General features: G+C 47.7%; 1 protein-coding gene across 1 annotated transcript in view; it reads left to right on the top strand.

Moving 5' to 3' along the window:
* Positions 1 to 26,752, top strand: part of MYO7A (myosin VIIA) — a 94,899-nt gene that overhangs the window by 21,021 nt on the left and 47,126 nt on the right. The window contains exons 3-11 of the mRNA XM_083816541.1: positions 14,042 to 14,155; positions 15,481 to 15,633; positions 18,573 to 18,590; positions 21,503 to 21,687; positions 22,224 to 22,345; positions 24,218 to 24,360; positions 24,458 to 24,571; positions 25,747 to 25,900; positions 26,430 to 26,506. Of these exons, the coding sequence (XP_083672667.1) occupies positions 14,042 to 14,155; positions 15,481 to 15,633; positions 18,573 to 18,590; positions 21,503 to 21,687; positions 22,224 to 22,345; positions 24,218 to 24,360; positions 24,458 to 24,571; positions 25,747 to 25,900; positions 26,430 to 26,506 (1,080 nt within the window). The remainder of the gene's footprint in view (positions 1 to 14,041; positions 14,156 to 15,480; positions 15,634 to 18,572; positions 18,591 to 21,502; positions 21,688 to 22,223; positions 22,346 to 24,217; positions 24,361 to 24,457; positions 24,572 to 25,746; positions 25,901 to 26,429; positions 26,507 to 26,752) is intronic.

Here is a 26,752-nt window from a genome sequence, read left to right as displayed (position 1 = left end):
GGCTTCCTGGCAGATACCTGTTACAGTGCCAGCATCGGCTTTTGGCTAAAATTGCCCTTTTCCCTTCTTGCCATTTCTCCAGTGGTGATAGAGAGCAGTCACTTTCCCTCCCAGCCTTGGGATTGACTGAAATCCTCCAAAATTTTTTTTTTTTTTTTAAAACAAACTCCCAACCCTCCTGTGACAGTGGCAGCTCTTTCTGCACCCGCCCCAGTTTAGTTAATACTTCCCAACACTAGAATTGCACACAGCACTGCAGATGAGGGGGATCTGTGCAGTTCATTAATGAGCAAGAACAGATTTTCTGATCGAGAGCATTCACAGAGACTGTGTGAGACACTCCAGGAGATCATTTTCCTTCCTGGAAATAAGAATAGCAGAGGGATTTTGAAATCCCTCAGTCCATTCACAAACATCTCTCAGCTGGGCTGTGCGAGCGCTGTTTGCACCGGGAGCTGACACACATTTTTCTGGCCCTGGGTGATATCGGATAACACGCATTCAGCCTCGCATCTCTAAGTGATTCATTGTGCCATATTTTTTGATAGCAAGAAGGGGCGGGGGGGAAAACAAACGTTATTGTAGGTCTTCTCAGGGCTGATCGGTAATCATGTTATTACAAAAAGCAAAGTGTAAGCCCACTGTTTGGATTCCTTTTCTCATAAACACTGAATAATTTAAGTCTTCGCCCATTTATGTCTTGTATCTGTCTGATCTATGAGTCTGAGGCTTCCCTGGATAGCCGTAATGCAGCAATGAAAAGTCCGGCACAAGCCAACCAAAGGGCACATTTGCATATAGATTGAAACATGAATCATTGGGAGCCATTCATTAGTTGCTGTGCTCAAGACATTTGGCATTTTAACAGCTCTCTGCATCAAATCCTTTCCATCAGATTTATGGGACAATTAAAGCACCCGGGTAGCTGTGTGCAGAAAATGAAGCTGCAGGCTAGGGAGATGCTCTCGCAGCGCTATGGCTGCGGAATATAAATTGCAGGATGTCAAATAAAGGTACAGCAAACAGTCTCAGTCCTGGTGTGGAAATACCCAGCCTCCGAGAGCCTGTCTGAACGTACTCCTTCCTGCTTGTTGATAACTCAGACAAGCTCCCAGCATCCATCTTTCCCAAAGTGTAAGCACTGGAAACCTTATTCTGTTTGATCTCAAGGCAGGGAAAGCTTGGAGGGAGAGTTGTTATGTCTGTGGGTGAGTTTACTTTTGCTTTTTCAAGAGGGAATAGCAAAATACCCAGCTGATGGGACCTTCGTTTGAGGGCATAGGAATTTGCGAAGCACCCCATAACAAAATTTATCCTGAGTTAATCTTGGGAGCTTAGGTTTCCCCAGGGAAAATCTACATCCCCAGGAAGAGCTCTTGCAAGACATCTTGTCATGCTTGATGGTAACTTCTCCGTGTCTGTCAGAGCCCCTAAAGATGTCACTTAACTTGCTGAGACACAAAGTCTGAAGCAAGAAGAGATAAATTCATCTCCTTTAAGCCACCTCTTTCTTTTAAGCCTTCCAATTTATCACAGCCTGACTCTGAAGAAATCTCACTGTTTGTATAAGCTTTCCATAAAAAAAAAATCAACACCCTGTAATGAATCTTGAACCTCATGTGTCTGTGGGGCATCAGCCGGCATGGTGGGACAGGAGGCCGGAAATCCTTCATTTCCCCTTACCCCACGGGTAGGGATCTATGTGAGGGTTGATTTCCCTCAGTCCTCATTCCAACCATCGAGGCTCTGGTTCCTGTTCATGATGGGAAGAAGCATCTTCATCCCAGTAGTGCCAACAGAGCAGAGTAAGGGGCTCCCATCCCCATCTCATCCCCATCCCATACTCATCCCTTCCCCATCCCGTCCCCATGCTCATCCCATCCCATCCCCATCCCGTCCCCATCCTCTCCCCATCCCATCCCCATCCCCATCCCCATCCCATCCCCATCCCATCCCCATCCCCATCCCCATCCCCATCCCCATCCCCATCCCCATCCCCATCCCCATCCCCATCCCCATCCCCATCCCCATCCCCATCCCATCCCCATCCCCATCCCCATCCCCATCCCCATCCCCATCCCCATCCCATCCCCATCCAATCCCCATCCCCATCCCCATCTCATCCCCATCCTCTCCCCATCCCATCCCATCCCATTCCATCCCATCCCCATCCCATCCCATCCCCATCCCCATCCCCATCCCATACCATCCCATTCCATCCCATCCCCATCCCATCCCCATCCCCATCCCCATCCCCATCCCCATCCCCATCCCCATCCCCATCCCCATCCCCATCCCCATCCCCATCCCATCCCCATCCTGTCCCCATCCTCATCCCATCCCATCCCCATCCCCATCCCATCCCCATCCCCATTCCCATCTCATCCCCATCCTCTCCCCATCCTCTCCCCATCCCATCCCATCCCCATCCCCATCCCCATCCCATCCCATCCCCATCCCCATCCCATCCCATCCCATCCCCATCCCATCCCCATCCCCATCCCATCCCCATCCTGTCCCCATCCTCATCCCATCCCATCCCCATCCCCATCCCATCTCCATCCCATCCCCGTCCCTACACACTCCTATAATTTTTAACTCAGATGAGTTCTCAGGTGAGATATAGGGACTGGAAATCAGATGAATCTGGGAAAAGGGAAGACATTTAAGCCTACAAGGCTGCTGTAGGAAATGTTTGTGATATGGCAGCCCTGATGGGGCACGGGACTGTCCTTTCCATATGTTTCTGGTACGAATGGCTGCATGTCAGACAGGTGGTTCTCCCTGCTCAGCCTTGCTCTTCATCAAATTCCTCTTGCACAATTCAAACGCATTCAGCAGCGAGGCATTAGAAAACAAACCCTCGATATTTCATGGGTTTGGGGTCAGAGACACTTGAGTGATGCTCATGTACTCTAGTGAAAGATTTGGCTGTCCCAGTGTAAAATTCATTCCTTTTTCAAGCAGCAGCAGCAGCGTTTGTTAGCACAGTGTAGATTTCCAGCAGTTTTCATTAAAAAAGGAGACAGCCAAGGCCTGGCTTTCCTGCAATCAGATTCAAGAAGCTGTGCACAGCTCCTGGGCCCAGGGGAAGGAAAGCAGTAACAGACCTTTTCACTAGCACAAGCTGAAAAACGGAATTTCTTCCTCAGAAGTAAGTTGAGGTGGGAACACAGGGAATGTCTACTGAGGTGTCATGGTATAGGCAACAAATACAATAATTTTACTGGATTTAGACGTTGACTTTTTAGACAGAGGTCCAATGAGATTGTCAAAATCATACATTCCACATCAAGTCACATTATTGCGATGGAGGGGAATTGCCTTTTCCTTGTTGACCACGTCTACGTATGAGTTTTGCAGACATGACAAGGTGATATCACGGATCAGTCCTCCTCTCCTTTCTGTCCCAAACCACCCTTGCTGCTGTCGGCAGCAGGGAGGTGGCAGTGGCAGAGGAATGCTGCTGCTTTCTTGCCCTGGGGAAAGGTCAATCTTAAAAGCTTACGAGGATTTCACCCTCCATTAGGCAATTTCATGAAAGGAGAAAACTTCACCAGCTACGTATTTTGAGCACTTCTTTTTCTGAACAGAAATTTCCTGAGTTACAGTGTGCAGAAATTGGGAACACAGAGAAACTGGCCGTACTTGTTCAGTACAATATAGGGTATTCTGCCTCCAAAACCAACTGCTGGTGAACACCGAGGGACAAGTCAGTGTATGGAGTAATTTCCTCCCAGCATTTTCCTATCCTTCAGCTGATTTTCTGGCCTCCAACTACAACATTTCAGCTTGGGGATTTTCCCTGGTGTGATTTATCTGGTCAGTAGTCCCCAACACAACACCTTTCTGATTACTTCTCCAGTTTTCCCTGAACCCTATAAAAACTCCTTACTTCTCCAGGTGTCCTATCCACCTCCATTGCTTCTTGCTGAACCTAATTCCTATTCATTTCCTACTCCCAATTCCTAATTAGTCCAGTAGCCCCTTATTCTTGTACTGGAAAAGTGTTTTAAAGAAGTATCTCTATAGGCTTGCCCACATCTTACACTCTGCCCTAGGTTTCCACATGGGCCACTGGTGAAGGCAGGATGGACCCTCGATGGACACTGAGATGCTTTAGCCTTGCACAGGCATTTTCACGTCCTACATAAAGCAATTGCTGAAAACACGTCTCCCTCCCCACTGTTTAACCAAGAAGCAGGTGCCCTCCATCCTTTCACCAGAGTCACTTTATAGAGCCCGGCGGAAGAAGATGTTGGCTTATTTTCTGCTGGAGAAGAAAGAGACGGGTGCTGCTTGGCTTTAAGATAGGGAAAAGTGCCCGTGTGGGGCAGAGCCCTGCCAGGGATTTGCACACCACCGCTCCGAAGCCTTTTGTGCAGTCAGCGTGAATGCAATGGGAGCAATTTATGTCCATCTCCCAGCACCCAGCCAGCCATTTTATTGCCAAAAAACACCGCTGGCCAGTGGCTCTTAAGGTCACACACTGCATTTTCATGATCTGCAAATCACTTTGTAAAGGCGTTTTACTGCCCCTTAACCCCATAAAATCGCTGCATTCAGTGCGAGGCAGCCCTTTCCCATTAACTAGATGCTTGCAGTTAAACAACATTTGCATCCAGAAAAAGGCAACGGAGGCAGTAACCGTATTTACACGATGATTTTCTGTCAGCCTGTTCCTTACAGAAACACAGGTGTAATGAATCTATGCAATAATACTCTTGTGGTCTCAAAATTAAGGCTATGCAGCAATCCCAGAGTATCTCAAAACAAGTATAAAATCTATGAGCATTTTTTACATGAATTAATTTCCCTTTACATGATGTAGGGTTTTACTTGAGCACCAATTAGCTGCCCGTTGCTGGTCCAGGACATCTAGGCACCATGCAAACCCACAAAAGAACTGAAAGTTTGGTTCCCAGGCTAACATCTAACACAATTCATTTGTAATGCAACCTTTTTGTTGTAAACTGGATGAAGAGTGAGACAAAATCCCTTTGGAGTCAACATCCCTTACGCAGGCTCTGCAGCATATGCAGAATGGACTGTCCTTGTAATAAAATACTCATGAGGAAAATAAGAAGCTCCAAGAATACGGGAATTAGTTTCTGTCCCAAAAGCACACAGGACTCATTTCTTTTATGGCTTTATTCTTCCAGCTACCAGAGTTAGGACAATGTCAATAATGTGTAATCCCCTTGGCCATCTTGTCAACCACCGTGTCTTGATAATTTCATGTATTGAAACAGGTCTATTTTTTTTTTCAGGCTGTGGCTATTACTTTGTTTTTAACAGCTGGTGATTATCTGGGGGGACTTGGATTTTGAAGCAGGTTTCTGGGTCTGCAAGTGCACAAAAAGAACTGATGTTGCTTCTCATTACTCTCTGAAACCCAAATCTTTTTGCTATGTGCCCAGTGAAATATAATGGATTAGCTGCAAACCCACAGGTTGAAGGCACCCACATCTGTACGTGTCCTGGTCCAACAAAGCAAGGATTTTGGTTAAATCTGCCAGCTGCATCTGTGACTGTGAACAGTGATGATTGTTCCTACCTCTATCATTTTACACTAGCCTACAACTCCACTCTTCCTCTGCTTGCAGCCTCTAGGTTAGGGTTTGTCTAGCTGGACTTGCTGACTCCTTCCTTTATAAAAGCAATTCCTTCAGAGCTGTGAGCAACCAGGTTGTACTCTGGGTTTCCTACCTTCAGCCGGAATATTTTTACATGGTGGCGGTGGTGTAAAATTCGGGATTAAAATACACACTCTGCCCTTCTTCATTCTGCTTCAGTTAGGGTACTACTAGCATGAAAGTTGAATTAAAACTCATGGAAAAATCATCAGAAACCAACTTCCTGATGCACTGGGCAGTTCCAGGGAGTTACAGCAGATGGGGCTGGTATTGTGCTGTCGGGAACCCATGGAGCAGATGCAAGGTCCCTCAGGTCTCCAGGGACCCATGGGTGGCAATTGGGAAGCTTTCCAGCCACAGGGGTGGAGGGGCGCAAAGAGTCCAGGCAAGTGGCTGCAGCTACAAATCTGCTCTGCTTGCCCATTTTAAGGGTGACCTGTAGAAGAATTCTGCAGCCCTTGCGTGGAGCCAAACCCAGAGCCTCCAAACCCATGAAGCCAGCAACGAAATGCAGATGATTTCGTTGGGTTTTAACAAATACTGGTAGGGTTTGTTCGGCTGTCGCTTTCCTGATGACAGAAATGTCCGTGTGCTTCATGACCTCAAGATTTTCTTGAAGTCTGGGAGTATCTTTTCTCCTTTTGGAGAGAAGAAGACCACCATCCTCGAGGCTGGTACCTACAGGACAAAAAACAGTATCAAGACACTCTAGATCACAAGCATTGCCAATTTTTATTTTTTCCATAACCCATTCACCTGCCATTCATTCCTCCCAGGAACTGGGCTTTCAAACACCCCCCTGGAGCAGTCCACGTCTCTCTTGAGCAGTCACATCACAGACCCCCTCAGGATGCTATCGACTGAGCTGCAAAAAGCCTTGCCCCGGACCCCACACTCTGCTCAGTAACCAAGACAACCCTCAGTGCATAAGCAAAGGGAGCATGCAAAAAGGGCAGTGCTGCTCAGATCCAGCACAGCAAAAAGGGAAAAGCAGCGTTACTCGCCTTTCATTCAATATTTCCAAAGATGAGAGAAGCTATTTTAAATGATAGGGCTTGTCTAGACGTATCAGTGATACTTTGGCTAATGTAGACCCTTAGCACAAACTCGTTTCTGATGAGAAATCTGCATTTATACTAGGATAGATTAACCCCATCTGCAAAATAAATAAAATAACATAAAATAAATAAATAAATAAATAAATAAATAAGCATTTTACTAGGATTAAACACTCCTTTATGCTATGTCCTGTTATTTCCGCTTTTTCTGTTTATGTAGGAATAGCTGTGCAGATTGCTATAGTCCCATGTCTGTTCGGTACACAAGAACTAATTGCAGGCTGTGAGGTTGTGGAGAGGCAGGGAGGAGGGAAGGGGGAGCCTGGAGTAAAGAAACGAAGGTGAAATGAGCTCCCAGAGCATGAAAGATGAAGCTAATCAGCTGCCTCCGCGTGCTAAAACTCTGAAAGGGGATTTGACAGGTTACGTGTGAAAAGTAAAAGAGATTTTAATCACAAAGGTTGGAAAAGTCATGTTTTCTTTCCCCAGGAATGGAATCAGGTAAAACAACTGAATTTGTGTCATTGCTTTTTGGCTTCTTTGAACAGCCTTTCTGAGGCGGGATGACAAACATCACTTTGAATTTACATTTCTGTGTGTGATCTTTTGTGGTTTTGGTGTTCCCCTTCCCAAATCACGTTCAGAGAAGGCGATGGCATTCCCTTAGTCCCATCTGCCTAAAGCTTACTGCAGAGAACGGCATGCATTTGAAGGAGAACATCCCAAATCCTTGCTTCTGTGTGGCTGAGGGCAAGGGGAGCATCGTGCCTCCTCTTGCTCCCAACTGTACCCTCGGTTATCCAGGAGGATGGGGCTGACTCTTTTTGGAGGATCCAGAGTGGATCTGAGAGCTCTCATTGCGGCACCAGTGCAAGTTCTCCAGTCCCAGGACCTGAAGGAACGGTTTGTTGATTAATAGTGCCAAATTACAAGCTCCCCCAGGAGAACTTCACGCTGTTTCCTCCTGATTTTATTCTTCTTCTCTCCAGCCTTGCAGATTTGCATGCCTTACGATTGCTAGGCTGTCTTCCTTTGGCCCCATTTCCCGTGCATTTGGGACAGGGCCCATCTGGGGGGCTCAAAAGCTCAGTCTTCATTTCCTGTTCCACTTCTTATCAGATTTTGCAGCCACGTCCCCAGGCGGTGGCCATCAGCTTTTTGTGCGAGCCTTCAGCACCCGGGGCCAACCTAATCTGCTTGCAACGTCAAGGGATTGGGGATTCTCCGTGTCGTCCACGCCGCTCAGGCAGATCTCCATCGGCTACGAGTCACGGATTAAATACTCCATCCCCGTGTTTGTCTGCACACCTAAAACCCACTACTGAGCCCAGAGGTCCCGAACAGTCAACAACAAGCTCCTTGCCAAAAGCCAGGGATGAGCGCAGGAATCACCAAGAGCCCAGACTTGTTGCATCCCTTGCACACCTAAATACATCCTTTTTGCCCCTAGCACCAAACGGGAAAAGGTTGGGACTGTTGCCACGCTTGTGGGTTGTTTTTTTTCCCCTACTGTCAGTATTGAAGTTACAGGCTGAGCGAGCGGTGCATTGATTACTGAATTATTTAACGATTCCCCCTACATCTCTGCCTCGGCTTCAGAGAGCTTGTGTGTGCAGCATGTTACCTGGGCTGACAGCGGGTGCCTGATGTGCTGCAAGAAGCTGGGAAGAAAATATTATTTATTTATGAAAAAGCAGCAGCAAAATTATTAGGGTGACCAACTACCAGCAGTTCCCCTGAAGAGCAGCCCTCGGGACATTTCAGCATCCCTGTTAGGGATAGGAGTTATCACACCTAGCTTTGGACACATGTAGGGTAGGCTTCTATCACCAAACTTCCCTCTTCACCCACCCCTTTAGGTGAGCATCATCTGACCTAGATTAAATACCTGCTTTATAGAGAGGTACCCATAGAAATGCTTCCTTTTTCCCTTGAATATAGCGGAGACCTGGATATACTGAACACGTGCACCGGGCTGGTGGAGTCCCACCTGACCTGTTTCACTAAAGAACAGCTTTTCAGTGACAGCTGCAAAATAGCCAGCTCGAGAACGCTTCCTCAGCCCTGGCAGCACCTCGTGCACTTTCTTTGGGTCTGAGGAACAGGTGGGCGTAAAGAAACCCAAGCTCTTATTAAATCAGGAGGTTCACCTGTTGTGCAGGTGGTTCTTGCAGGTGGTTTTCCCCTTTTTTGCTCCAGCAGAGAGGTCCATGCCAGTGCAGCAGGACTTAATGAGAGCTCAGGTCTCAGCAGTGTCACAAAGCTGTCGCCAGTGTCACATCAATCCCTTAGGGTAAGGGTTAGGGTTAGGGTTAGGGTTAGGGTTAGGGTTAGGGTTAGGGTTAGGGTTAGGGTTAGGGTTAGGGTTAGGGTTAGGGTTAGGTGTGCATGACGCACGGCACAGCAGGACCCCGCTCCCAGCTGAGCCTGCAGCTGCAGAGATCCAGCAAATCCTCAGTTTGTGTCCCAGCATGGCTCTTGGGGCTCGTACTTCCATCTCTGCAGTGAGGAGCTAACGTTACCCCGGGGAGCTGTAACCTAACTTGGATGGCACTGCTGCCAGGCTGCCAGCCAGCTAGCGCTTCGTTTTCCTCCTCTGCATCCCTCCCTTATCGTCCTAAGCGTGTTTATTTTTTTCCCACATCAGGCATAGCACATCCTCTTAGAAAATATGTGCCAACAGGAGGCTTTGTGCTGTTGCTCTGCCCCCTGATGCACGCAGAAGGGAGGCTGGTTTCCACTCCAGGGCCAGCAGGATGGGATTTCCCATCTCCAGGAGGCTGTGCAGAGAACACCGTGCAAACACCACGCTCCTCTGTGGCTCTGACAAGCCCCTGGTAAACTCCTGCTATGGGGGAACGATGCAGAAAATGCGTGCTGGAAATGTGTGGGCTTCCAGCCCAAGGGAAAAGATGAGCACGCGCATGTAACGGGGCTGCCGAGACTGGATCTAGCCCTCCAGGCTCGCTTCCTGCTTTGCTCCAAGGGTAACCTTGGGCAAACCATCTCACATCGCTGCTCCTTAGTTTACTCTTTGGCAGCACACGCTGCTGTGGAGCCTCAGAAATATGGTACAGGCAGTAGCTGAGCAGTAATTGCAATGTCTTGGTTGCTCTTTCTCTGTTCCGCTCACACGCTGCTGCAGTTTCAGCAGCGTGGCAGGGACCAAGGGCTCATCCTATGTGTTCCTTTATCTACATTTATTCGGTCTTTCCTCCCATACAGACCCCCCTCATTGATTATTGGCTTTGATCAGGCATCTGTCTTGCATTTACTAGGTGAAAATGGAGTCATTTACAGCACGGTGTGCTCAGGTCATGCTGGAGGTTGACGTCTCCCATGGGATTGTTCTATTCGATCCGTCTCCTCCCTGCATCACTATTACATCCCATGCGGACTTTTCCTTGCTCCTTTGGCAAGCTGTAGACACCCTTAATGTCTTCTTACCTGTGCGACTTGACCTATTCATCACATCAATTCATAGCTACAAGGATTAAGCCCCTTATTTCTTAGGGCTCCATAGCATGGTGTAAACCCACGGAGTTGTTAATCCATCATCTGCCCCTCAGGCTGGGACTGCCTCCCTGGTGTCACTGCTGTCCACTGATGAGCAGAAGCAGCTTGGTGTGAGTTTGACACGTGTCACCTACAGTTCTTCTTGGTTTTTGTGTCTCATCAGGAAACCTACAAAGCCTTCCTTCCTCTAGAAAGCTTTCCACCAAAAATATGTCCTCTGCATCACGGACAAATGGCTCTGAAACCCTGGGGAATCAAGGCGTCAGTAGAATTTCACAATAAAACAGGGATAAATGAGCATGGTGTGGAAAGCTTAGCAGCTGCACCGTTGTCTCAGCACGCATTGCTCTGGTCCGTGCAAGTGATGCTGAGTTAGACTCAGCATTTCTGTGGACGATGCTGGGCCCCAGATTGAAAAGTGGGTCTGTAGAGCAGCCAGGTGTAGAGCCAGTGTTATCCCCGCGGTCCTCGCCTTCAGCACAGTTTAGTCCCCAGCCCAGGTGCTCTTCTCACACATAGGCGCAGAGGCCGTGCTGCTCCGAACACCTTCCACTCAATTATTTAAAATTCAGCTGCTATGGATCTACTCAAGGTGATCAGTTTAAAGAAAATGCAGATGGCCTCTGGTTTTGAGTTCCCGCTGCGCTTTGGTTAATTTGGTATGTGAAGGTATTAGGTTAATTAAGTACCATGTGTTGCATGGGGACCGACTGCATTTGTGGATTAATAAGCACCCGAGCGTGCTCGGTGCTGGATGCCCTCAAGCTGGCAGCAGGTTTTTCACGAAGAAAGGAAAGTACTGGAGAGAAATCATGGGGGAATGAAGAGGTTTTCTGCTAATCCTGCAGTCCTTCTTCCAGACCTGGTGCTTGCAGTGTCCTTCAGGTCCCCGACCAACTATCACCCCTCCCTGGAAGGACTGGGGGAACTGAAGAGAAGAGAAGCAAAGCTGTTGACTTCGCCTTGAGGCTCCCAGCCTTCAGCTAGAGTTCAGTGGAGGACCATGGCTGGTGCGTGGAAATTTTTCTGCTAGCGGATCTGTCCCAAGAGCCGTGCTGTGAATGAGGTCAGTGGGTGTCTCGCACCCAGCAGGCGTGTTGGAGGTCTGAAGCAAACCGGCTACAGCTCTCTGGCATCCATGGTGGGATACACGTAGAAGGAGAGGGCCAAACACCACCGCAAGACTTTGGAAATGTTAAAAAGGAAGAAAGTTGTCTTTGTGCAGCCGTGCCCTGAGGTGGTGGAAGACCAGGAGAGAGACCAGGGCAAATGGACACTGCTCCGCAACGTCAACCAGGCCCTGAAGCCCACGACGATTTTAGCGGTAAGATAGGGGGTCCCAGGCTGTAAATGTGGCTGGGATCTTTTAAACCACTTTGAAATCCACCTCACTGTCTGGTGGGATCCTTGTGTTTCTCGTGCCAGCTTCTCTCACCTTCCTCCGGAGCCTTTGCAACTCCTCGCCCTGAGCATTATCGCTCCCCCATGGTGCAACCTAGTTGTCTTTGCACTTGGAAGCTCCTCCTGAAGATCTTCTTCCAGAATTGAGATGATCTCTTTGTGCACCCTTCCTGGTGCCCCCTCTTCTTGCACCTCTGTTTGGCTGTCCTTGCCTTTAGGGTGTGAGGTCCTGACCACAGGATCTGCCCCAGAGCACTTGGAAGGTCTCTAGCACCTAGAAGCTGCTTTGAGGAGGAAGAGTCGGGCCATGTAGGTATTGCAAAGGGGTTGGTGGGATTCTCACTGCTCTGTTGTGTGTGCTGGAAAACAAACAGGCCAGGCACGAGGAAGGTTATGCAACTTATGAGCCCATCCACTGGAGCTGGTAAATGCATGAATTGCCCTGATTTGCCCTAAAATCCCCAGTATATTTGCTGTCATTTGGGCTGATCCAAAGCGATTGCATCAGCAGAAGGAGTGTAACTGATTTCCATGGGTTTTATATGAAATTCATTAAAGTGGGGAATGAAATATGTCAGCAGCCTTAATAGGTGATGTTAATTTTCAACCCAGCCAGGCCTTTCTGAGCTTACCAGCTTAGCCCATCCCATAAGACTTGCTTTTTTTGTTTAATACTAGTTGCTTAAGTATTAAGAACTACATTTTAATTTGTTTAGAAAGAACATTTTGAGGGAACTAGTATCCTGAGCATTAGGCAGGCAAAGCACAGGAGTGCTAGGGCTAGTACAGAAGAAATTTACTTCGGGGATAGCAAATTTAAAAAAAAAACCAGCATTACAAGTTTTGTTTTCTTGATCTAGAGCCATTTTTACACAGCTGCTGAGGTGTCAGAAGGGCTCTCCGCTGAGCGGGGACTGAGCTCCCCACCTCTTCTCTTGCTGACACCTTGATCAAGTTACCCACACTGTGCATGAATTTGCTCAGCTATGCAGGTAGGATAAGAGTACTGAACACTCTGAAATATTTTCAGAGTCTTGGATCAAAGGAGCAGAGAAATAAATATTAATATAAGTTGATTTATAATGTATCTGCACATGACACTGCATTCATGTGCATTTTTTAAATCCTTTTCCACCAAGTTATAGGATGTGAGATAAGACAGCTAACAAGAAAAATATCTGAATATTATATTTTTAATGAGTTGTGTGAAGATATTTATTACGTCTCTGTAGCATGGCCTTCTGAGGAAAAGGGAACACAGACAAAAGCTCCTCAGCTACATGTAAGCAACATGACTTTGTTAATCAGCTGCCAAGCGTGGAGTCTACCATAAAATGTCTGGGGACTCCTCGTGTGTAGCATTTCTCCGTGTGTTGGTCCCTGGGTATAGCCTTACATCCCTGTGACATCTACCAGTTAACATCTATCTGAAGTCCTAGGGAGTGGCGACTTGACAGATGTGTGCTTGACCATTTTTCTGTTGTTGTACATCTCCAATTCCCACTGCCCAGAGTGGGGCTGAAGGTTGTTCATCAGCCCCCGAGGTCAAACCAAATCCATAAATATTCTGTCCACGGAGAAGGTTGGTAGTGGCTACTCAAAGAGCTTATAAGAGTGCACATGCAGAGGGATCCTTCCTTCTGTTTGCTCTTCTCGTTGTTTGCAAAAATGCCTGAAGATAATTTAACTAGGTAGCTCCCAATTGGAGTGCCTCGTCACATTGAGGTTAGGGGTGGGAAATAATTCCGCCTTGTTTCAGAAAATCCTGCTCGGGACTTTGGTTTTGGGTTGTCTTTGGTTTTGCTCTGGGATCGAGGAACAAAAATATTCTTAAAAGCCTTTTTGCATTCGAGTAATTTAATACCCGCAGAGCTGATGAGCAGGACTGGCAGAGGTCTGTAGGATCACCAGTGACACGGAGTGGGTGGATAGGGGTTAACTGCTTGCTCTGTCTCCCAAAACAAAAACAAAGAGGTCTCAAATGAAAGAGGTGGCACATTTGAAACTCAAAAGGACACAGATTTTCATGCTATTTGTCACTAAATTCTTCCTTTGATTTTATGGATGCTAAAAGCTTGCAGGGCTTCAGGAAGCTACCGACCAACACACTCCCAGCAGATACAACCCACTGAGCAGCATCGCGTGCAAAGAGCCCACCTACAAATTGCTGCTGCTGGGAGACCTCCAGAGCAAGGATCCCTACCTCTCCCATATTTACTCATCCCCTTTTAGCTGGGTAAAAAACAGCGCTGCTCCCACCCCGCTGCTCAGCCTCACGGGGCACGTTTGGGAAGAAGGGGTGGTGTGGTTTGTAAAGGAATTCACTTGACTTTTAGCAATGTTTTGGGTGGAAAACTTCAGCGTCTTCTATCCCAAGGGATGTTGAGCCTTCTGCAGCACCGGTTGTCACTGTCCTCTCTTTGGTTGCAGGGGGATTATGTGTGGATGGACCTCAAAACCGGTCGGGAATTCGATGTCCCCATTGGAGCGGTGGTTAAGTTGTGTGACTCCGGACAGATCCAAGTTGTGGACGACGAAGGCAATGTACGTACAAAGGGTTGCAGTTTTGCTTTTCAGCTCTATGTCTGGTGCATGCATAAGCCCCAGGTAGGATTAAAAGCATGATCTCAGGTGCTATTTGAAAGCAAAACTCGATTCGAATCTCATTAAAGATGACGGGATTCACTCCATTAAAACCAGTGGATGTTGGAACGGGGCCACAGCTTTGGAGACAGTCCCAGCTCTGAACCAAACTCCTGCCAAGGAAGACGCAGGCTAAAAATAAAGTTAATAAAATAAAAATCAAAGTGTGGGGAGAGTTTACAAAGGCTGGGGAGGAGCAACCTACAACACCAAAAGGAGACAACACAATATTCCCATTCAAACACAGTTAACGGATCTAATTTTGCTCATTTCCAATATTTCCAGAAATAAGAGGAAGGATGCTCATGATGAAAGGGTCTTGATGGCTTTAGAAATATCCTTAGGAATCAACTGTAAAGATGAGATAACGTTGTGTTCCTCCTTCTGTGGCTGTACTGGGAGTGAAATCGTGAGAAGCTTCTTGGGTGTAATGATGACAGAGCCTCCAAAACACATATGGGTAGGGCTTTGAGAGAAACCACCTCCAGCTGCTGTTCCTCTGCTGTACCCAGTCCTTCCTGACCCCCTGCCAATACAGAACGTGCCCAAAGACAATTTCTCCTTCAGTTTCCCACCTCTACCTCTGTAGTGATTGCTATTTTACAGGAACACTTGTATCACAAGCAGAGGGTGAACTGTGGAGGTTTCCCGTCCCTTATCATTCTTTATCCCATCTGAGGTAATTGTGAATGCTCTCTTTCCCTTCAAGAATGGTAGAGAGAAGCTTTGGTTCAGCCAGATCCTTGTGTCCAATTTGCAGTGGCTTTGGAAGCCCTTTAGAAGTGACCCATCTAAATGGCATTCTGTCAATAAAATTGTAATTTACCACTCCTGTACACCTCTCTCTCGTTTTCTAAAACATCTTTTCTCTTCTTAGCAGTATTTTGTGGCAGAGGGTTAACCAGTGATGTGGAAATATAGTTGTGTGAAGGGATGAACAGACTGGTATTTGTTAATAACTCCCCTGATGCACTGGACGCCTGCACTGCCCTGGATTGTGTTCCTGCCAGGATGGCTAATGTCATGTGTCTCTTGCTGCTCCAGTAAACCAAAAAATGTTTTCCTTCTTCTGCTCTGAATCTTTCAAATGAAATGTCATGCCCTGGGGATAGGAGCTGTGGTCTGCGTGCTCTCCCATGTATGTTCTCCCACCCGGTCCTTTTGCCTGGGGCAGACCTTTCCTTTCTTCCCATGACTTATCTTTCTCTGCCCTCATCCTCTTCCAGGAGCACTGGATTTCCCCGCAGAATGCCAGCCACATCAAGCCCATGCACCCCACCTCCATCCACGGGGTGGAGGACATGATCCGCCTGGGGGACCTGAACGAGGCGGGCATCCTCAGGAACCTGCTGATCCGCTACCGAGAGCATCTCATCTATGTGAGTGTCCTCCCCACATCCATCTCTTCCTCACCCCCAGCTCTCCTTAGCCCTGGGGAACCCATGGGGAGGGATCCCTGATTCAGATAAGTTGGGTTTCTAGGGCCCAAAGGGTGGAGGGCTTCTGCCCCGATGTGTTGTCCTCCTGTAGAGGAGATGTTGCAAAGTTTGTGGATGCCCCAGTGCAAGCTGAAGACCCCATGCCATAAGAAATGGGCAAAGTCCCTCCCACCTCCCTATGTAGCCCCTGCAGAAGTTTTTGGGACACACATCAAGTTTATGTACACACAATAAGCAGTTTAACCCAGGCCACGTGCAGGCTGTAGTAATCCTAAAGCCTTTGGTGACCACGAACTTGATGAGGTCTTTCTGCTTTCTTCCAACTGAACCATTAACTCATTCAGCCCAGGTGAGTGAAGGCAGCAATTGCTGGAGGTGCAAGGGACGGAGGAGGGATGAGGAGGTGCACAAAGGGATAACCAGCTACAGTGAAGTGAGCAGCTCCCAGAACAGCTCCAAAACTCCCCATCTGTGTGTATACCCTGTCAGCGCTGGGATCCTGACAGCTGATCTTTGAGGACAGCAGTATCCCTCCTTAGATCAGCTCAGTCATGTCACATCCAGCAGACCCAGTGCAGCTTTTCCAACCCAGCCAGACATCCAGAAATCAAGGGTTTTACAGGGAGTCAGCCAGAAGTGAACCATTCTTCTGTGACAGCACCGCAAAGTCCATCTCCCAAACAGGACACGAGTCAGCATTCACATCTCCATGCTGGTTTCATCAGCGTGCTGTAATATACGGGGTAGTCTGGTGCATGTTCTTGGGGCAGAACTGAAGACTATGTGTGCTTGCCACTAGCAAAGGTGCTCAAACAGCCTATGCAAATATAGAAAATTTGGTATTTTTTGACCTCCTGCTATGCCTTTGAAGGCTTTTGGGGATCTACCTTTTAAAAGGCTTTAGAGATTATGAGATTTTCAGGCCAGAGGGAACTGCAATACAGTCTGATCTACTAGATAGTATAAAGTAACAGACCATGTCCATTATTTTATGTATCAAGTCTGCTTCTTCTGCTTGTTGTCTATGAATTCTATGATTCTATGATTCTATTTTTTTGTCTAGTACCTTTTGAAAGGATGTTTTTTGTTTAGAGCTGGGCAGTGACGGAGAACCCATCACTCTGTTACAAAGGCTGTTCCACCTCCCCCTGGCCCTGACTCTTCAAAGTATATTCTTTCTTTCATAGGTGAATTTCAGTTCTAGAGGAAGGGGACACAGCTGCTAAAAAGGCACCCCCAGATATCACAGAAAAGTTTAGGTTGGAAGGGAAGTTGGGGTTGAAGACTACAGTCCAACCTCCAGCTCAGAGCATGTCCAGCTTCAAAGTTTGATGTAATGCTCATGTGGATAACTAAATTCAGGCAACCTGAACACCACCCAGGGTGTACAGATAGCCAGTAATTTGCAGGTGATTGGCTTATTGAGTGAACTTGTATTTATCCATTGAGCTTTGCCCCTTTTTCTCTTGTTTGTGGGCACCCTGTGGCAACACCAAGCAGAGTCCACAGCTCTCTCTTGCCCTGTGGAGAAGTTGGGCTTATGTTGGATATTTTTTCAGTGGTGTCCCTGTGTCTCTCCTGGGGGTCCCTGTGCCATCAGGCAAGTGTCTGTTGCCTCGCTAAGTGACGAGAGGTCCCCAGATAAGATTTCACGTGTGCAGTATCAGATTGCCCGTAGATAAAACTTCCTCCTTCACAAAGGCTCTGCCTCTGCGCTCTAAGCTATTCACGGGCCTCCAGGGGGATTATGAACACAAATGGGCACTGGGCAGAGCATTGTTTCACAGAATCACCCTCTCTACAACTACCTGAAAGGAGGTTGTGGGGAGCTTGGGGTCAGCCTCTTCTCTCAGGTAACTAGTGATGGGACCAGAGGGAATGGCCTCAAGTTGTGCCAGGGGAGGGTCAGGTTGGAAATGAGGAGACATTTCTGCTCAGCAAGAGCGGTCAGGCATTGGGACGGGTTGCCCAGGGAGGTGGTGGAGTCCCCGTCCCTGGGGGTGTTCAAGGCAAGGCTGGACGTGGTGCTTGGGGACATGGTTTGGTGGGTGACAGTGGTGGTAGGGGGGTGGTTGGACCAGATGATCTTGGAGGGCTTTTCCAACCTTCATGATTCTTCGATTCTGTGAAATGCATCCTTGGAGATAAGCACCTGCAAACAGCTCGTTTTCACACCCAAGACTTTTAGCAGCCAGTTCTTTACTAGATTCCTCTGTTACAAGCCATTCCTTGGGCCAGCCAGCTCTGTGGGGTTAACCATTTGCACTTGCATCAGAGAGGTCCTAGGTGCTTTGATTGCTCTGCACCACTAAGGGCTTTGGGGGAGCAGCCCATGATCCTGGGCCCCACAGAGCACTTAATTCAATCTCAAAATCAGAACGACACTCTCGAAATGACATGGAGCACATAGCTTGATAGAGAGGCACAAAAAACATTCCTGTCTGCGTGCGTGTTATTGGAGGATCAGGAACCCAACCTGAGGTCTCATCTTTTAAGAGTTGTGACAGTAGCAGGAGTAAACTTGTGCCAGGCATAATAAATATTGATGGCAATTTTGCAAAGCCAAGATACCATATGGATGCCATGTGCGTAGGGATACCCAGCCCGATGAGAAAGTGAGTTTTTTATCTGAGGTATAATTTATTCTGTCTTAAAGATGGTGATGCTCAGTGTGACTTTGCCTTCACTGCCTGGTAGGATTGCTAAGCCTTAGGAGTGAAGGGTGACTTTTGCAGCAGGTCTTCTGTCTGTCTTGTTTCCTCATCCCTTTAGCTTTAAAGAGGGTGTGATTCTGCTCTAATAACACATTTATATATTTTAAATATAAAATAATTTTATATAACTTTCCTTTTTCTCCTCCCTCACATTTTACTCGTAAGACAAACTGCGGCGGGAGGGTAAGTACTGACTCGTGGAGCTGTCACGGGTAATCACTGCCATGCCATCCACCGGATCACTTGTTTCTGTTCACCATCGTGGCATTCTCCTTTAATTTGCAATACCATTGCTGCTGCTTCACGAATGCATTGAGGGCACTATCCCATTTGCTGCGGAGCTTGGCCCTCGTGGTGAAGTTGTGACACCTTCCCAGGGCTGGAAAATGTGGTCTTGGATGGTTAACTCCTTAAGTGCTTCTCAGTAATGACCTCAACGCGTAAGAAAGAAACTTCTGCATCAAAATGTGAAAAGCTTCAATGAGGGCTTGTTGTCCATGCCTTGGTTTTCATGCACTGAGAGAAACCATGCTGAATAGCAAGGGTATTTGGTGGGAGTTTGAACTTTGAGCAAGGTTAAATCCCTTTATCTGGAGACGAAGGCAACGCCTGCTGCTGCTTTCTTGTTGCCAAAATGAAGTAACATTTGGTAGAGCTTTAACCCAATAAAAATCCAGATGAAGTCAGCTACGGCACTGTGAATAGTGAGGGAAGCAGGCTCAGAAAGGATTTTGTTTGGGGCTACTTACAATGTAGGTCATGCAGGCAGCAATGCATTTGCACTGAGATGCAGTTTCTGATGTAAGTGGTCAGCACAGCCTCTGCCTTTCGGTGGAGTTTGATTTTCCCAAGGCAGAGAGGCTTTGCTCTCACCCAGCAATAGAAACCAAAGAGACAATATTTCCTTGGAGGCGCCCTTTGGCCCCTCGTCAGCAAAGCAGACAGAGTTTTGCATGCTGTCAGCTATGAGAAGTGGGCAAACTGTGAGTATTCATCAACTAGGAATGACCTAGGACAGCAAACAATAGCACGAGAGTTTGTGCTGACAAAGTCTTTTGGAGATCACAAGGGAAGGGTCAGCGAGAGCATCCAGAAAACATTCCTGCAACTAATGGTTAACTCCTCTAGTAGGCTCGCTGGCTGCATTTGGGGCACGGCAGACCAATGTGGCTGAAACACAGGATTTCAGAGACTTCTGCAAAGAGTCTTTAGTCTTTTTGTGTGTTTGTTCGTTTTCTTTGAGAAGATGCTCCAGGAAAATTAGAAATACCCCTTAAATTAACTTGGTAATAAAATATGAAAACAGTCTCCCAGGTCTCTCACCCAGGACTAGAAGGGAACTCAGGGGTCACTGGGGATCTTGGTGGCAAAACGCCACTCAGGAATTGAGCACAGCCCTTCCTGGATTTTTAAGTTTACCTGCAGAAAGCTGCTCAGGGACTTCAGTGCTTCCTTACTTCAGTAGCTTCTTCTAACATCCAGTCTATATTATTTCACAGCCAATTTCCACCTTTTGTATTTGTGACAACTTTGTCCTCGAACTTAAAGAGTTTTTTTCCTTTCTTGACATATAACCCACTGTTACAGACAGGGCTATCATTTCCTCTGTGAATTTAAACCTCACCTAGGGTGAACAGAAATTTGTTAATTTTCTCTGGCGTTGGCCATGAGGCTGCAAAGTGACAGCCTGGGAGGGCTTTCAGCATCACTCCCATAGGACACAATTGCCACCTACTGGCTGTCTTTTAGGAAGCCAGAGCTGGTGGAGATATAGGTGAGTGTAGATGATGCAAAACAAGTTATCATCTAACCCCTCTCAGGCCCTTTCCATCGTGACTGTGGGATAGATAACAGGCTATACAGGGAGCGACTCAACCTGGGGCTGCCAGGTTCTCCCTTCCCAGCCCTCCCACTAGCACTGGTACTTATTTTGCTGTCTTCTGAAGCTCAGACTTGTTTTATTTATCAGCAAGTTTGAGATATGCACAAAAAGAGGAGCAGCCAGCAAAGCATGGAGAGACAGTCTTCATGGTCCACGAGCATCCTTGCCTGAGACACTTTGGTTCTTTCTGCCAAAGGCTTATTTCTGGGTTCAAATCATGTAGCTGAAAAGCTGTAAGATATATTTTTTATGTTGGAATGATGATTTTTTTTTTTCCTGGATGAGCCTTCATTCTACTGCCCTTGGTTAGCCCAAGGTGGAGCCCTGTTAACTTGCTTGCTCTAGACAGCAACTTTTATATGGATGAAGTTGGCAAAGGACATCCCAATGTGATGTGACCAAAACTCCCAAAATCAGAGCTACATCTGAGTGAGATGGCAAAGGCCAGGAGTTCTTCAGTGAGAGGCTTGAGAGAAATGGCTCCAGGAAGGGCAGAAACGAACGAGCCAGACACCACAAAGAGTTTTGCTGCCTGAGGCCCAGGACAGCTTTGCTCATTTTAGTGCCATGGAGAGCACGGGATGGACAAAAGGCCATTTCCAAAATGACTCAGAAATAGCCGAGAAGGGATGTGTCAGGACTTTGTGGGCCATCCTCATGTTCTCAGGACAAGGTTTAAATTGCAGCGTGGAAAGGTTCGGTCAGACAGAGATGGTAGTGGAGGATGGAAGTTTAGCAAAAGGGTTTAGCTGTGAATATTTAAAAACAGGTTAAGCAGACCTCTATCAGGAACAATTTAGATCCAGCAGGTCCTGGTTTGAGGGCAGTGGTCTCCAGGCCCTTTTCATCCCTGGTTTCTCATGCAGTGCACTAGGTATGTGTGGATGGGCGCTGGCTCTGGGGATATTTTTGCATCTACGGTTGACTTGGAACCCTGAAGCTTAACTGAGGAACATCTGAAGTATGAAATAAGTCTTGAATCCATTTTGTGCATGAGCAGGAATGAATATGAGCTGATTTATGTCGTTTGGGGCTTCTCTTCCAGTTTTGCTCCACGTTCCACCCTGCAAGCATTTTTGACTTAAACATCACCTTTCATCCACCTTTTTTTTTTTAATTTCTTTTTTTCTGGCCTTCACACTCCATCCAAGCTGCCAAAGCCTCTCAGCAATGTCTCACTGTCCCCACAAACCTTCATGTGATTCTCCTCCAGACATACACCGGCTCGATACTGGTGGCAGTAAACCCCTACCAGCTACTACCCATCTACTCACCGGAGCAGATACGCCTGTACACCAACAAGAAGATCGGGGAGATGCCACCGCACATCTTTGCAATTGCTGACAACTGCTACTTCAACATGCAGCGCAACAACAAGGACCAGTGCTGCATCATAAGGTGAGCTGGTGACTTTCCAAATGAGCCATATCCTGGGAAAGGCTGCTGGTAGTTGGGGAACAGCTCGCCAAACATAATCAGAAATTAGAAGAAGGCATTAGGTCTTCCCTCCACGCATTCACAGTATTTCTCAGTCTGCCTCCTAGTGAATTTTGGCAGCTCAAAACTGGTGGTGAAGCTGCCCCATGGGACCAGTCACCCCTGGACCACAGGCTCAGGGTATGGTGATTGCTCCTGGCAGTGCTTCCTGACCTTCTTGGTGCTGATTTCATGATGGTATTTGCTGGAGAAACCCAAACCCAAGCAAAAATTTGGCCATGTGAATTGGAAAGTAAGTCTGTGTCTTGCCTGGAAGCTGTCCTGTACTGTGTGCTACCATTTGGACACAACCAGCCTTTGGGGTCCTGTAAGCTCATCCTTAGTGGCTTGTCCTGCTCGCATTAACAAGAGGTCCAGAGACATCAGAGACAGAGAGAGGGACATCAGCAGGGGTGCAGCAGGGCTTTCGCTGACCTCAGTTTCTGTTGTCTTTGAAGCGGTGAGTCTGGAGCTGGGAAAACAGAAAGCACGAAACTGATTCTGCAGTTCCTGGCGGCGATCAGTGGCCAGCACTCCTGGATTGAGCAGCAGGTCCTGGAGGCAAATCCCATCTTGGAAGGTGAGGTTTCAGACGATGGAGGCATTTTTCTGAGGCTAAAAAAAATTAAAAATTAAAAAAAATAATCAGATTCAGGAAACACAAAATATGGAGAAATGTAAGTCACTGTTTGTTGCATTTTGAGTTTCAAAAAGCAATAACATTTAAAAAATCGAAAGCAACAATGCAAGCATTTATTAAATTGAATACCCTTCCATCTGTATTTTTCACAACAAAATTATCTTCTGATATAGACTTTCAATTTTTGCATGAATATTTTTAACAACTGTTGTTGAAAATGAAACATTTCAGCTGACCTGAGATTTTTAATTTTTGATTAATTTAAAAATAAAAATTATGTTCTTTTCCATATAGACTGGGATATTTTTTCCCAAATTTCAAAACAGAAACCTGAATTTTGCCTAACTATCTGTGTAGTCAGGGATTTCAAAAATGCCAATCAGCAAATACACAAAGCTCTTTTGAAAAAATCAGACCACCTCTTCCCGTGCTAGAATTACAACTGCATGCAGAGCACAGATATCACATGAATGCTTCCTTTAAATAATTAATTTGGGGTTTATTTGATCATGATTGCAAAAATCTTATTCCTGTTCTTTGCTCTGGTTCAGCAGAACATGAGATTAAATTGACCAGAGCATCACTGCCTACAGACCTTTTACTGGCAGTACACAATAGCACACCCCACCATTTCCTTCCAGGGCCAGAGAACAGCAGGAGAATGCAGAACAAAAATAACAAAAAATTAAAAAATACTAAAAAATAAAGACAGCTCAAGAAAGAACCTGGTAACAAGAATCAGCTTGTTGCCCTTAATGTGTATATCAGCAAGCTGTTACTGTAAAGACCAGCCCCACTGTTTTAATTGGATGCCTGTACATTAAATAGGTGATCTGAGCCTCCCAGCATAATGCAGGATGGGCCCTTTACATTTATTCAGAAAGAGCATCATTTTCTTCCTCTCTTCCTTAAAGAATAACGACATTTTTACTCCCCCTGCTACTCACAGCGAGCAGTGTTTGCTTGGTAAGTAGCCCCCCATAGGAATCAATGGAAATATGAATATCCTAACAGTTTCCAAGAATAATGCTGGAAGCAAGACACCAGCTGAGCTCTCCCTCTCCACTCTCCTCCGCCAGAGCATCCTTCAACCGTATTCAGTCCAGGAGCAACCAGGATTCAGCAACCAGGAGCTGGCATTGCAAAGCCCCGTGGTGTGTGGCAGGCACAAGGGGGGCTGAACATGCACTTTATCATGCTACGACCCAGGGGAAGAGAGCTCTTGTATTTCCGATGCATCTCCAGCACCAATAACATGTATAAATGCCAGGGCAATTATAATAAAATATAAATGCAAGGGCATGCTGCTCCTGCAAGCAGCCCGCACCCGCACAAAGGATGGAGCTTGCAGGGTGAGGTCTCCCTCTGGAGGCTGGCTTAGTCCCTCTGTGTTTACCTAAAGGATGAGCTTTTTCTGCCTCAGTCACCAAATCTCTCATCAGCATCCCTGTCATTTTCCCCGCACCATCACCTCGCACGCTGCAGTGTTCTCCTGTTCCACCTGTCTGTATTTCACCAGCTGCTTCCCAAATCCTGCTGCGCTGGCCCTTTTTCCTCAGTAAGCTCATTCCACTCATTCCACTCATTCCACTCAACCACTCATTCTCAATGCTCCTCTCCCTGTTTCTGAGGACAGTTATCTGCGGTATATCCTGTCTCTGCACGCTGAAACTGAGCCAGACAAGTGTCAGGGAAAGGTGCTGGGGCTGCTTTTCAGCCTCATTTGTTCAGCTGTTTTCTTCTACAGGACACCAGAGTCACGACCATCCCTGCGTCAGGCCGTCTCTGACCCATTGCAATTCCTCCCCGCAGCTTTCGGGAACGCCAAGACGATCCGTAACGACAACTCCAGCCGGTTCGGGAAGTACATCGACATCCACTTCAACAAAAGGGGAGCCATCGAGGGGGCGAAGATCGAGCAGTACCTGCTGGAGAAGTCCCGCGTCTGCCGGCAGGTGAGGTGACAGGTCTGCCCAGCACGGCAGCGGGTCCGTCACCCTTCGTGGTGACATTAGGGTCGCCGAGCTAACGACGGTGGCTCTTCTCCCCCAGGCCCAGGACGAGAGGAACTACCACGTGTTTTACTGCATGCTGAGAGGAATGACAGCGGAGCAGAAGAAGAAGCTGGGTCTTGGGAAAGCCACGGATTACAACTACCTGGCAATGGTGAGAGCGCAGCGGAGCAGAGGTTTGGAGGGAAGATGTGATGAGAGCTTATGAGCAAGGGAGGGAGAAATGCGAGGTCTTCCTCGGCACCGCAAGGGGCTGCTTTCCTGGTTAGGACCTTCCCAAGCCTTAGTCACAGGCAGGGGGATCTCTGTCCCACCACTGCAAACCTCACAGGCTGACAGCAAATCCTTAGCCTGTGTAAAACAGGTTATTTCCACTATTTCTATGAAATGGGACACAGGCTTGGATAGTTTGGTTGGGTTTTGACCAGGCCACTTGGTTTAGAAATAACCAGGGTGTTAGATACAGCTCAGTGCTCTTGCAGAAATGATGCAAGGGGATGAGTGTGTGTCTGGATAATGTGTTCTCGTCAGCATACTGTGTGGGAATCATCTCTGCTCTATGTCCCTGTCCATGCAAAGCTTGGTGTCGGAGCAAACCAGCAACCTCCAGCCCCACTCCCTCCATACCTCTGTCACCAGCCAGCAGGACTGGTAGCAGCAAGTGTAATTAAGGCTGGCCCATTGTCAGCAAGGAATCGCTGAAAACCTCCAGCACGTTTTCTTCTGGCTTTTTATCCTCACATCAAGGAGCTTTTTCTCTGATTGATTCTCTCCAGTTCTTAAAGGGGATCTATATGAAAGAGGGGGAGAGGGTCTTTATCAGGGAGTGCAGTGGTAGGACAAGGAGTAATGGTTTTAAACTATGAGAGGGCAGGTTTAGACTGAAGATAAGGAAGAAATTCTTCCCTCTGAGGGTGCTGAGGCCCTGGCCCAGGCTGCCCAGAGGAGCTGGGGGGTGCCCCAGCCCTGGCAGTGCCCAAGGCCAGTCTGGATGGGGCTGGGGGCAGCCTAGACTGCGGGCAGAGAGCCCTGACCATGGCAGGGATTGGAGCTGGATGTCCCTTAATTCCAACTCAAACCATGCTGTGGTTGTAGACAGACATAGGATGGCTCAGGAGAGCAGGGCAGTGCAGGTCACAAGGCTGAGCACCAAAGGGCAGAGCCAGATGCACAAGTTCATCATCATCTTTTGCTTATTTATTCCTTACACAAAACATCTGCGGAATTAGGGGGGAATTCAGCAAAGCCCTGAGAGCTTAGGGTCACCCCATCTCTGCCGGACACACTCGGCTTCACCCCGCGCACCCTGCGGCCTCCTTGCCTCCCCAGGGTAACTGCACGACCTGCGACGGCAGGGATGACAGCAAGGAGTACGCCAACATCCGCTCTGCCATGAAGGTCCTTATGTTCACCGACACAGAGAACTGGGAGATCTCCAAGCTGCTGGCTGCCATCCTACACATGGGGAACCTGCAGTACGAAGGTAAGAGGACAAAACTCAAAGATATGTTCAAAGATATTGCTTTTTCTCCTTATTTTCCATGGGGAGAAGGAGCCAAGCTTAGGGGCTGTATCCATACCACCTGCCACGATGCTGGGCTAAGGGAGGTTGAATATGGCCAGGGACCATTCAGTAGAGCCAGGAGAGACTAATGGGGCATTTGAGAAGGGTCTGGGTGATCGGATAGGCCTTTGTAAAGGTACCAGGCCTCTCTGTCATCAGAAGTGCCATGTTGATATAAAAGCCTCTCTGGAAAACAGAAGCCTAAAGCACTTACGTGCTAGAAATATTTTCAGCCCATAAGTCATTTAGGGTGGCCTGCAGAGCAGAATGCAGGTTCTATGCAGCCAGCAGCCACACGAAATTCTCCTTTCTGATGGCCAGACTTTGCCTGGCCACCAGGAGGAGGCAACGAAGGCTGAAGGCTGAGGAACCCTTTCCCTCAGCCCACCAACCTCCCGCAGAGCTGCCTCCCTTGCTGACCGCTTTCCCCGTGCCTCTCTTCCTCCAGCCCGGACCTACGACAACCTGGATGCCTGTGAGGTCGTCCAGTCGGCGTCACTGATCACCGCAGCATCGTTGCTGGAGGTCAGTGGCTCTGCAGTGTTGGTGTCCCCTTTTCGGCTTGTCCCCACGCTCCCAGGGTTGGGGCAAGGCTGGGAAAGCCTCACCTGAGGCAGGCACGCTGCCCTGCCAGCTCTAGGAGGCTGAAGAGGCCTGGGAAAGTCGTACTTGTCCCTGTGCTGGCTTCCTTTGAGCTTCCCTTCACACCAGTGGAGAGGAACTGTTGCTTTAATGGCACATCATCTGAAAAAGGACATCCAAAATAGTTTA

Source organism: Anser anser (assembly GCF_964211835.1).
Source record: "Anser anser genome assembly, chromosome: 1".
Classification (NCBI taxonomy): domain Eukaryota; kingdom Metazoa; phylum Chordata; class Aves; order Anseriformes; family Anatidae; genus Anser; species Anser anser.
This window is presented reverse-complemented; position numbering and strand designations above follow the sequence as displayed.